The sequence below is a fragment of the Orcinus orca genome, chromosome 16, assembly GCF_937001465.1.
Source record: "Orcinus orca chromosome 16, mOrcOrc1.1, whole genome shotgun sequence".
Taxonomy (NCBI): Eukaryota; Metazoa; Chordata; class Mammalia; order Artiodactyla; family Delphinidae; genus Orcinus; species Orcinus orca.
The window spans coordinates 15786070-15798848 of NC_064574.1; the positions used below are offsets into that span (position 1 = coordinate 15786070).

Here is a 12779-nt window from a genome sequence, read left to right on the forward strand (position 1 = left end):
CCAGTTCTCAGTATCAGTGGTGACAGAGGTCTTTTCAATAAAGAAGCCCCTTTCCCTTGCAGTGATGTTGTACATTTTCCTTCTGTCGCTTCAAACAGTCTGGCTTATATTCCAATAAATTCAAATTAAACTAACTGGAGTGGATTCTGCGGTTTGCCCCTAAGAACCTTCACCACTAGGGTCCACGGAGATGCGGGTCCTTCGCACTCTTCTGCAGAGCAGCCGGCACCTCCCCTTTTCCTGTCCTCACACTGGGCCCTGCCAGGTATAGGAAGCACCCCCATTACAGCAGCATCTACCTCTGAGTGGCCACCCCAAGCGACACTAAAACCCGGGTGAGAGACACCTCAGCATGAAAGCTTCTTTCTTTACTTCTTGGGCCAGGTCAAATCTGGGTGTAGAGGTTGCTCTCCTGGACTCTCAGAAGAACAAAGAAAGGAGTATGGGACTAAGTTGTCCATTTGCAGTAGGAATCCCCTTGCCTGAGGTCACACGTGGGGAGGGGGCTTCTTACTTCAGTTAAAGAAGGGCAACTGCCCTTTCAGTGTGCCTGGCTCTGTGTTAACATTTTGCCTGCATTCTTCTATTAATCATCCTAAGAATCCTTCAAGGGCGGAAGCAGTGACACGGAGATGTCACTTAGCTGCCGTATGAGTTTTGTAACACAGCAGGTCCCACCTCTCCCAAATAGAGCGACTTTGACAATGTTTTCACGCTCCTGCCTCTGGGAAGATGTGGGCCGCAGGCACCTTTGGAGAACCGAGAGTATCTGCTTCACTGCAGATGAGGAAAGGGAGGCACGGGGACCACAGCAAGCATAGTATTCAAATAAACAAGGACGCAGATGGCGCTGATTCTGTTACTCACTTCCTTATAGTCTTGGCCATATTTCCCAACATCTCTGAGCTTTACTTTCTTTAATTATAAAATAAGGATAATGCTTGTACTTTTTAACTAGCCAGAGACATCTCTAGCTTGTACTTTTTTTTTTTTTTGGCGGTACGCGGGCCTCTCACTGTTGTGGCCTCGTTGCGGAGCACAGCTCCACACGCGCAGGCTCAGTGGCCATGGCTCACGGGCCCAGCCTCTCCGCGGCATGTGGGATCTTCCCGGACCGGGGCACGTACCCGCGTCCCCTGCATCGGCAGGCGGACTCTCAACCACTGCGCCACCAGGGAAGCCCTAGCTTCTACTTTTTAACTAGCCAGAGACACCTAGAAACACTCCCTTTCCTAGTTGGACTAGTTGGGTTTATTACTCACTGCAGCAAGGAATAAGAATCACCTTGGAAGACAATATGATATCTCATTAAGAGAATGTTAGATAGAACTATAGGATGCGGGCTTGTGTTAGGTGATTTGGTTGGCGGGGGTGTGTGTTTCAGGAAGCTGACTCTGCTCTGGATGGATGCTCTCAGGAAGTGGGGCATTTCTCTGAATGGGTATCTTAACTCTAAGAAGGGAAGACTAGCTAGAGGTTACAGCTGTACTTGGTAAAGACGTAGCAGTCACTCAATACAGGGGGATGCTTGGATATTTTGGTGGTTTGTATAATTTACCTCTTTTTGTTTGTGTTCAAACATCATTACCGAATGTCCTATTTTTGTTTTGTTCCATCATGCACACAGAATGACCTTGTCAGATGTTGAAGGTTTCTGAAATAGTTCTGTTGAGTAGGAGAACATAAGGCGCACTGTGATGTCAGGTCAGGTCTTAGAACTCAGAGGCTGCATTTCTCTTTCTCTATCAATCTCATAAAGTTGTGAGGACAGTTAAAAAGATATGATATTTGTTAAATGCTTTGTACAAGTATTGGCAGAGTAACCTTTTAGTGAATGTGTAATCAGATAACGGTAAGAGTACTACTATAAATATATTTATTTAATAATTATTAATTTATAGCAGTGAATGGGGAAATGACTTGGTATTCATGAAAAGAGATTGGCTTCAGTAACTCACTATGTTGCTGTGTGATCTTGGGCAAGTCACTTCACCTCTCTGAGCCACAGATTCTTTCTCTGTAAAAGAGGATGATGGTATGTGCCTTAAGAAATCCCCAGGTTTGGGCCCTTTTGAGGACCATGTTGATTAGGCTGCTAAAGTTCTCTTCACACCACTTACAAAAGCAAATTTTCTAGAAGCACATAGAGGTTTAGTTTCCTTGGTTCCTGACTGCTTTTTAAATGTGCTGTCGACTGTAGTAAAGGAACAAATAGCATTGATTGCTGAAGTGTCCCCTTCTAGAAGTCCACCCTCATGAAGTTCTCCCAGTGCCAGAGGAGAGCCACAGTCTCTCTTCCAAATAGGTCTCCTTCTTTGTCCGAGGTAACCAAAAACCCTCTTGCTTCAGTGATTGACCTTACCCCTATTCTGCCCTTTTCCCACCCCACCTTGCCTTTATTATACCCCCTGATCAAAGGGGCTAAGTGTTAACTGTCATATAGCTCACTATTGTTCTTATTACAAGGACTTTGACATTGCAGGGAGACAGAATATATGTCTGTTGCCTCCACTGCTTCCTCAGCAACCTCACGACGTGGGCAGCACGGGTCTCATGCGGTACCTGATGACAAGGGGCTCTGGGAGATTTCTGGCCCCAGGTCACAAAGTTAGGAAAAGGGAGAGGTGGGACGTAAACTGAGGTCCTCCAATCCCAAAACCACTGGTGGAGAGATCAGAGTGGGGGGTGGTTTGCAGGGGATCATTGAGAAGTGCTGTTACTGGGCATTTGGTCCCAGCAGGCAGAAGCAGGAAGCCTGCTTATGTGGGGAGACAATAATTACACAATAAGGAAAAAGGCTTATACCTGTCCATGTTTCCAACCACAGACCACTAGAAACAGTCCACTTACAAACTGAACGAGTTGGGTTTATTACTCACTGCAGCAAGGGACAATGAATGATATGGCATCTCATTAAGAGGTTGTTTGAAGGACTTAAAGGATGTGGGTTTCCATGAGGTTACTTGCAGGAGAGTTTCAGGAAGCTGGCTTTGCTCAGGATGGATGCTGTCAGGCAGTGGGGCAGTTCTATGATCAGGTGTCGTCATCTTATTCTGAAGTGAACTTTCAGCTGAGAACTGAGGAGGTACAACCAATGGACGTTGCTATGAGATTGCTCACAGGGAGTGAGTAAAAGGTAGAATGAAGGACAACACTCAGGCTTCTGCGGGAAGGTAGGGGAAGCAAGTCTTTAGAAGGAAAGACAATAAATTCAGTTTGGTCAACGTTGAGTCCATGGTGCTTCTAGAACACTTAGGCAAAGATGTTGAGCAGACATTGATTCATTCATTCCCTTGTTCATGAAATGTTTATTAGGGATAAAATATGTGATGACTGAAACCTTTGATCAGAGTCCATGGCTTCAAACTCTGGCTCTGCCAATTTACTAGCAGTGTGGCCTAATCAATTTGCTAGCATTATACATTTGTGAGCACATATAGATCTTGAATTGTGTCCATAGAGAGGGAGTCATCCTTCCATTTACATAGAAGGAAACTGAGGCTCAGAGAAGGTGGAAGTATTGCTAGTAGCTCAGAGGGTGAAAGTAGCAGAGGCAGTTCCCTGTCGCGATGTGTTGGTAAAAGTAACTGAGTGGATGAGAATGTCTAAGTAACTCTGAGAGAGGTAGAATTCATAATATAAAACATCCGTTACCACTTATTGACAACCTACTATGTGCCAAGCCCTGCACATACATCCTAATCTCTCAATATTGCAACAATTTTAATAAGTTTTGCTTCTGTTTGAGAGTGATACAAGCTGAAGCTCAGAGGTTTCAGCCCTTCTCCAAGGTCACATAACCAATACTGGCAGGGGCTGATATCCAAGCTTATCACTCTCTGTCTCCCATGATTTTCCTTGAAAGACGTTGGAGATCTGTGCATTCAAAAGCCCCGGAGATTCACCAGAAGATATTCAAAGTTCTTCAAATGGGGAACCTCTGCTTTTCATTATTATTTTTTTGTGTGTACTGAGACCAAGTGGAAACAAATTTTGGTAAAGAATTTTGTTCGCATTTATGCCATGAGGGCCTTACCTGTGAGTTAGAGGAGGAGGATGGCTGAGAAAAGGCCACTGGATAGAAAAATGCGGAACTTGGTGGTGACCCTGGTAAAGGCAGCAGATCTCGCTGGTTATGAGCAATAGAAACTGACTCTGGCTCTTGGGAGCAGAGAAGGAATTTGTGACAACGGTGTGGGGATGTAGTGGGCATCCATTCTCCCTTCCTGATTGTACCCTTAAGTGAGATCCTTTTGGACTCTACTATTGGCACCCAAAGCACTAATTGATGTAGTTCAGCTCACGGACTGAGGGGAGTGCTAAAAGGTCCCAGCTTGGAGAGGATGGTAAGCGAGGAAGAACTAAGGTCTTCCCAGGCCACCTCTGAATGACCTCCATTTTTAGGTCTTTTGGGATTCATTGATCAAGGTTAAATTCCAGGGAGAGCATCTGATTGGCCACTCTTGGTCTGGGGGTAGGGCAGGCACTTTGATTGACAGGCGGCCCAATCCCACCAGTCCTGGGTGGAGGAAGAGTCATTCCTCAAGCAAAATCAGGCTACTGTATCAGGAAAAGGACAAAGAGATGCTAGGTGACAAAACAACAAAATAGCTCCTATCCTCAGAGAGAGAAGTTTCCATGGAGAGAAGGGAGTTTGAATGGATTCAACAGTCCAAGAGGGGAATGCTCCATTGTATGTTGAAAGGCATGATCCTTGTTCCTGGGAATTTCTCAGGTCTTCAATGTCACTTGTTTACTGTCACCTTAAGGTGGGCATGTCTACAACTGACTCATGTCTCCTCCTCTTTTAACCTTTCCTTCTTCTGTTTTCTATTTCCCTTCTTCCTTTTCTTGATAAAAATGATTTTACACTCATGAAGTCACGTCTGCAATCTTTGATGCCTCATCTATGTTAATATCAGATATATTTGCCTGTGTGTTGTTTGTGTATTTGTAATATTGAAATAACTGGGGCCACATGACTAACAGTTTTTGTCAAGTGTCTTCTTTCTATTTTCTGCTGTTTTTGCTTCAGCAAGTCATTTTCCCTTAGCTGAATTTCAGTTGCTTCATCTGTAAAATAGGAATAATAATACTTAGTTCGGAAGATTGTTAAATAAGAACAAGCTACCTTTTACTGAACAGTTACTGTGAGCCCACCCCAGGGGTCACAAATTTGAATTCCTTCCAGGTCAGGTGAGTGATGTGGATGGAAATATTTGGAGTGGGAGTGGGGCTGGGGGGACAATAAGGCATGGTGGGGATTATGGAAACTGGAGAGAACGCTCCCCTCGTGAGAAGAGAGCAGCTCTACTTAGCTTAGTTCATGTTTTTCAAAGTGTGGTCCCTTGAGCGGTACCATCAACAGCCCCAGAAACCTGTTTGATGCAGAAACTCAGGTCCCGCCCCTGTCCTACTGAAGCAAAACTCTGCGGGTGGAGATCTCAAATCTGTGTCTGAACGCCTGGCTAAGTGATTCTGATTTTCACTCAAGTTTGAGACTCACGGCTCTTGTTAAATTGCAGGACTATGTTGCCAAATCATTTACCTTCCCAACAATGCCAGAAATTCTCTTTTATATGAAATCCCCCACTGTTAAATTTTGGCAAAAGTTTCAAAATTATAAAATGTACTGTTTGGTTAAAAATACTTATATATTCTAGCCAGATTGCAAGCTCTGGTTTATGCTTTTCCTTTCAATCTTTAAAATAATCCTAAAAAACCCAGTACTCATGACACCTCTTTTAAAGAGGAAGACTAAGGGACTCCCCTGGCGGTCCAGTGGTTAAGTCTCTGCGCTTCCAATGCAAGGGGTGCGGGTTAGATCCCTGATTGGGGAACTGTATCCCACGTGCTGCGCGACCAGGCCAAATAAATATATAAAATTTAAAATAAGGAAGGAGGAAGACTACGTACCTCCAAAAAGTGAGGTGCTGTTATATCGCATAGCCAGAAAGTGGCCACCCATGTCTTGTGTATGAACGTACGTCTCACAGGGCACAGCATCACGAACAGATAAACATCTTCTGCCTGCCCCGGGTGCATTCCATCCATTTCACAAAGGGGCCCTAGATAGCATGGATTCCAAGATTCTCATTTTTCAGAGGGAAAAACTGAGGATTAGAAGCAGAGATATGACTGGGGTCTCACAGTGCTGGGATCACTGGTCTTTATCCAGAGTACAACCCCTGTGATGTTCCCGCCTTGCGATTTCTCTGAAGATGCCCCCAGGGGCCGGGAAGGCTTGAAACTAGAGACTCAGTCACTCGTGAGCAGGGAGGTGGGAGGTGGAGGGAGGACAGGCCCCTCGGGGATCCCTGGGTCTGGGGGTCTCTAACCTGGACCAGAGGGAGGAGGACATTGGGAGAGAAAGACAGACACATGAGAGAGGAGGGGGCAGAAAAGAGGAGTCTCTGCTGTTAGGGGAGTCTCTGCTGTTCCCTGGTCTCAGATGGACAGACTGAGGCAGGAAGAGGGGCAGGACCAGAGGGCCTCCTGAGCTAGAATCCTACTTGTGCTGTCTGCTTGCTGTGGGTCCTGAGCAAGTCGCTTCACCTCTCTGAGCCTCTGCTTTCTCGCTGGCTAAATGGGATGAGCATCCCAGATGTGGTAGGGTCGACATGAGGCTAAATGAAATCATACATGTGAAATGTCTCAGGAGAGAGCAGACCCTCCACACACAGTGGCTTGTTTTGTGGGCACCCCGCTCCTGAAGCCCTTCTGTCCGGGGGCAGCTCGGTATTGAGAGCTCCTGCCCTTCTCAGTGGAAAGGGTGACTTTGTGCGAGGAAGACAGCCCCTCCCGCCCTCTGCAGCTCATCACCCAGCTGTGCGCCCGCTTGACACTAGGCTGGGCTTGCTCCTGGGGCTTCTGGGCATTGAGCCAGCTCCCTTCTCCTTGACCCTGGAAGTGGAGCGCAGGGGGTGTGTGTGTGTGTGTGTGTGTGTGTGTGTTAGTGGCAGATTGCTTGAGTATGTGTGGATGAGTGAGTTGAGGGGGCATTGGTGCTACATGATTGTAACTGGGAGTGAATATATGGGAGTGAGTGAAGAGACTGTGGGTGTGTAAGCCCTCACATGTGCACTATAGTTTCAGCTTACAAAGCAGCAGAGTGCATGGTGCACAGACTCTGAAGCCGGATCCCTGGGTTCAGATACTCCCTCTACACCCTATATCTTTAGGCAAATTCTTTCTTGTTACCTCAGGTTCCTCCTCTGTCACATGAGGAAATATCAAAAATTCTTCACCACCTCTTTTAAGATTTTTGAGGATTAGATGAGTTAATATATGTCGAGTAGTTAGGATAATGTCTGACACATAGAAGAAGCTAAGTTTTATCTGCTGTAATGACATTATTATTATTATTACAAGGACTTTGACTTCTCAGGGAGAAGAATATATGTCTATTGCCTCCACTTCTTCCACAGAAACGCATGATGCTGGCAGCATTGACCTCATGTGACACTGGAAAACACAGGGCTCTGGGAGATTTAAGTCTTCAGGGCACAAAGTTAGGAAAAGGCAGAGCTGGTACCCAAACTGAGGTCCTATGGTTCCAAAACCACTGGGGGAGAGACAGGAGGATGGAGGCTATTGTGGGCGATCTTCCAAGCTCCCCTGAGGTCCACTCAGGCAGGCAGCTCTCCTGTTTCTGAAACCCGACGAGGGGAAATGGGAGGTCATGCTGTGGAGACGTGTTCAGCTCCCTGCTTCCCCTCTGCCCACACCCCTTACTCCTTTTTCTACTGAGAAAACAGGGTTGCTGCCTCAGGAGGGCTTCTCCCTGGGCCAGTGCCAGGTAAACAGCAAGGGTCCATCCAGCTGAGAAGCTGTGGCAGTGGTTGCAGAAGGTGTCCTGTGTCACACCTGTCTTCTGAGTTAGGCAGTGGTAGGGGTGAGGGTGAAGCGCATAGTTCCCAGCTGTAATGAAACCTGCAGGAGTTGAAAAGGAGGACCTGAGCTAACACACTGTTGTTCACTTATCCATCCTTTGATTTGCTCTCATTCACTCATCACCCGCCATGCACTGCTCTAGGTGCTGGGACGCTCCCTGAGTCAACATATTGGACAAAATTCCACCTGTGGAATCACAATCTGTGTTTCCACGAGACCCACAGGGAGAGTCAAGTCTGAGAAGCGCTGTTACTGGGCATTTGGCCCCAGCAGGCAGAAGCAGGTTAGGTGGGGAGATTACACAATAAACAGGACCCAGCCCAGCTCCACCCTTTCCTCACTCCCCTCCTCACTGCCTGTCCCACCCCTCAGCTGGGATATGAAAAGCTCTGTCAGCCCCCAGCTTTCCTCAGAAGCCCTCCTGCAAGGCCACGATCATGAGCCGGCTCTGCCTCTCCATCGCCCTTCTCGTCCTCCTGGGCACCCTGGTGGCCGGCATCCCGGGGGGGGAAACCAGCAACCACACCGAAGGTGAAACCAGCAACCAGGCCAAAGGTAAGTCCTGACCCACCTCTCCTCTACAGGCTGGGGGGAGGGGGGAGTGAGGGGAGTCCGTGGAAGGGGTTGGGGAGCAGGGGTGGGGTGGATGCTGACAGCCTCTCTGGATTTCTCCTGGGAAGTTGGGCAGTTGTAACTCCAGGGACATTTCCTGACTCTCAATAGGAAAAAAAATTAAAATTAAAAAATATATATGCCGCCTACCTCTACCAGATCAGGAATCCCATCTCTGACACTCTCTATTCCTGGTCATTGCCATGTCCCTGAACTTCACTGCAGTGTAATAAGAAGATCAATATTTGATCCTTGCCCTGATCCTGGAACAGACCTCCAGAAACTCCTGGAATTTACTGGGGTTTTTTTGGTAATGAGGTGAGAAAAGGAAGGCCACGGAGAGACCTGTAGGATGGGGCTGGTCTCCAAAAAAACCCAGTCATGTGTTTAGAGATTACAACTTTCAACAGCCCGCATTCCAGCATCTCTGGGGAGACGGGAGGGTATTGAGATGGAGATCAATCACCAATGGCCGATGATTCAATCAATATGCCTATTATTGACACCTCAATAAAGATCCATAAATATTGGGGTTCAGAGAGCTTTCGGGGTGGTGAACACATGGAGGTGCTGTGAGGGGTTGCACTCCACTAGGGCACGGGGCCTCCGCACACCTCTATTCCCCCTTTGCCCTGCGCATCTCCTCCATTTCGCTGTCCCTGCGCTTTACCCTTTATAATAACCTGGGAACGGTAAGTAAAGGGTTTTCCTGAGTTCTGTCTGCACTTCTATTGGTTAGTGAACATGGAGGTGGGGTCATGGAACCTCCGATTCGTAGCCAGTCGGTCACAAGCATGAGTGACTCCGGACCACATGGCTCGCATTTGAAGTATAGACAGTCTTGAGTCCTCAACCTGTGGGATCTGCACTAACTCCATGGATTTAGTATCAGAAGTAAATTGCCTTCTGGGATGCCCAGTGGGTGTTTAGGGAATTGTTTGGTGTTGGTAGAGACGCCACCTATTTGGTGTCAGGGAAAAACCAGACTCAGTCTTCCCTGTGATTTGGGGGCTCCAGTGAGGCTTGGGACAGGGGAATAATGGAAGTTGGACACTGCAGCCAGAAACTCTTACCAGTTACCTGTATTTTCAGAATTCCTGGCAGAATCAGGTAGTTTATCTAATGGGTTGTGACATGACAGTATCTTGTCCTGACCCTATCACCCACATGCCATGTGTCCTGGGGCAAGTCTTCTGCAGTTTCCTCACTTGAAAACGGGAACCATGTTACATGGGTTTTTGAACAGCTTACCACTCATGAATTTAAAGAGTTTAAACACATTTCATGGCCAATTTTGTCCATTTTCCACCAAGATGTGTTAAATTTAAAAAATTTCTCTACCCACCTCCTTTGGGAAAGAAAAAATATTGAGGTGTCAAATAATGATTATTCCTCTAGGATTAAAATTAATCAGAAAGATGTGGGACCACTGAGCAGAGCAACTGCAGGGAAAGCAAGAAACACAGCGCTTCTGTGAGTTGCTCCTGGGACCAAGGCTGATACAGTCTTAGTAAAGGCTCAAGGCCCTTTCCTTTGTCCCCTTTTGACTATCATTTTATTACCCTCTCAGGATATGGAATGAGAGGTAGATTGATAATCACGTAGACCTGCCCCATCATCAAGGAGATTTTGCACTAACAGGAATTCCATTATCTCCATTCTATTCAATGACTGTGCGCTTGGCATGAGCATGAAATGGAAGATTCGTTCCCTGGCCATATATTTATTAAGTCCCTACAGGCTTGGTTTTTGGTGTGGGGAAGGAGCTGTAGACAGAATATGGAAAAATACCTTGCCTTCTCAGAGTGAGACCGACAATAGCAAAAGGGGAAATGCTCTGCTAGGTTATGAGTTTTTGAAGGTAGAGAGTGATGGGGATAAAAGAGGCTGTGCTCTTTCCGTAGACTGATCAGCGAAACCCTCTGTGATAAGGGGGCGTTGGAGCAGAGGCTGCAGAAAGAACGTGCCTGCTGTGAACCAGCGGCAGCAATTACCAGGGTGGCTGGAGCTGAGTGGGTGGGAGGGGAGGAGGGCGGAAGGGATGAGACCAAAGAGGCCATGGGGACAGGTCCTGACCAGCCTTGTAGGATGAGAATCGGAATTTGACTGTGAGAGAGATGGGGAGTCAATGAGGGACTGGTCATGGGAGCAATGGGATAGGATCCCTGTGGCTGCAGTGCAAAGAGTGGCCTCTAGGGGACCAAGGGCAGAGACAGAGGCCCAGGGAGCAGGCTGCTGCAGGGGTCCAGGTGAGCACTGATGGAACGAGTACCTATGTTGTTCCATGGGTCGATGCCAGATGCATGTTCACAACATGAATCTCTTCCTCTGTTGAGGTTTCTATGGAGGCTTCAATATCTAGTCATGATGCCTTAAATCATTAGCCATTGGTGACTGTTCAACCTCCAGCTCCTCTCCGATCCCTGAGGTTGGGTGGCAGGCTGAACTGTGGATGGGAGGCCACGAGGGAGAGGGTAGGAATGAAAGTTGCAACCCTCCTGTCAGGCAGTGGTTTCCCCTGGCAACCAGAGCCCATTCTGGGGTTACTAGGGTCTTCCCCAAAGTCACCTAGTTCACATAACAAAAGACACTTTTTTTGCTTTCAGCACTTAGGAAATAGCAAGGTTTGTAAGAACTCTGTGCCAGGATATTACAAAGAACAAGTATATATATATATATATATATATATATATATATATATATATATTGCTTATTATAAGTCACAGTATCAATATAGCGTCAATATTCAATTTAGAGAGTCCCTGTGCCGTAACAAAAGAGAACACCCTGGTATGTGTTCTTCATGCCTTTCTCCATTACAGCCTGATTCCTTCACACTTTTTTATTAATGGTGGAAACTCTTTACCATACAAGTAATGCAGAGAATAGTCTTATAAAACCCAGGTACCAGCTCCAATAATTACTGACATATGACGAATATTTTTTACCTTGTCTGCCGTTTTTTATTCTTTTTTGGTAGAGTTTTTGGAACCTAATCCAAGGCATCATACCAATTAATCTTAAAATATTTCATGATGGAGATATCAATTTGTGCATGTTTACCATATCATGTCACACCTAGGAACATTAATAATAATATCCCAGAAAGCAGGTTGTCAAATGGCCTTTTCAATTTGACCCGTCCCCATAACCCTAACATTCTCTATTGCAAGACACACTGGTGGTTTCAGTTGTTGACATTGTAGACCAAACTGCGATGACGGTCCTCATAACTGACCCATAGCCCCTCCCATCCCATAAGGTTCTCAGCCTGCCTTCTGCCTGGAACCTCATCACACGGGTCCCTGCAGGGCCCGGAAGGTCAGGTACTTCTACAACGCCAAGTCCGGGCACTGCGACATGTTTATATACAGCGGCTGCCGAGGGAAGAACAACTTCCTGACGCCAGAGGACTGCATGAAGACCTGCGGTGGTCCTGTGGTGACCCACGGGTAAGGAAGGGGGCAGGACAGGGTGGGAGGGGAAGGGCTGAGAAAAAGAGATGGTGCTCAGGGGGCCACCCACCATTCACACTTGCACAGTGTCTTTCCTCCTCGCTGCCTCCCAGGACAAGTGGCTGCAGTGTCCTGTGAAACCGCACACTGAGCACATCCTCCACGGGCCAGCTTGGCAGAAGGTCACCCTAGAAGCCCCGTCATGAGAATCTGAGCTTCCTCACATGCTCCCCTTTTCTCAGATGGGAACACTGAGTCAGCCACCCTACAGAGCATGTCCGAAGTTCTCCTGAGCTCCCCACCTAGGCTTGAAAAACTCACTTCCTTCTTCTTGGTCATTGTGGTCCTAGGTGGACTGTGGTTGCGTATTTCTGGGAAAGTCTAGGATCTGTCAAGGTCAGCGGTGTCCAGGTCTGGGGCTTCAGAGATGTCAATCAGCAAGTTCCTTTCTTTTTGCAGAGGACCTGCGAACTGTACCACCCCGAAACCCTGAAATCAAGGAGGAGCCACGCGGGGCTGGGCTGTGGCTGCTTCTGAAACAGTGTGGTCTCCTCTGAGTCCGTCTCAACCCCACCCTCCTCAGCAGAACCCTGCCTCTCTCCTTCCCCCATGGGTCTACTTGCCTTAGTTCTGTCTCATCCAGTGGATTCTAAGCACCATGAGAGCAAGTCTTCCCTTTATCCCTAGCACTTAGCACAGGTCCTGGCATAGAGGAGATGGTCCATAATTATTTAAGGAAGGAAGGAGTGAATGCAAGAGCACATTCCTCATGTCAGGATTCTTGTCTCAAGCCACATCCTCACTGCATCCTCACCTTCA

At 47.2% G+C, this 12779-nt stretch overlaps 1 protein-coding gene across 1 annotated transcript; it reads left to right on the plus strand.

The window, feature by feature from the left end:
• The first annotated feature begins 8330 nt into the window (after positions 1-8330).
• Positions 8331-12779, plus strand: LOC125961546 (serum basic protease inhibitor-like). Its single transcript, XM_049700088.1, has 3 exons — positions 8331-8424; positions 11768-11957; positions 12420-12779. The coding sequence occupies exons 1-3, from the start codon at positions 8331-8333 to the stop codon at positions 12451-12453; spliced, it is 318 nt and encodes a 105-aa protein (XP_049556045.1). The 3' UTR covers positions 12454-12779.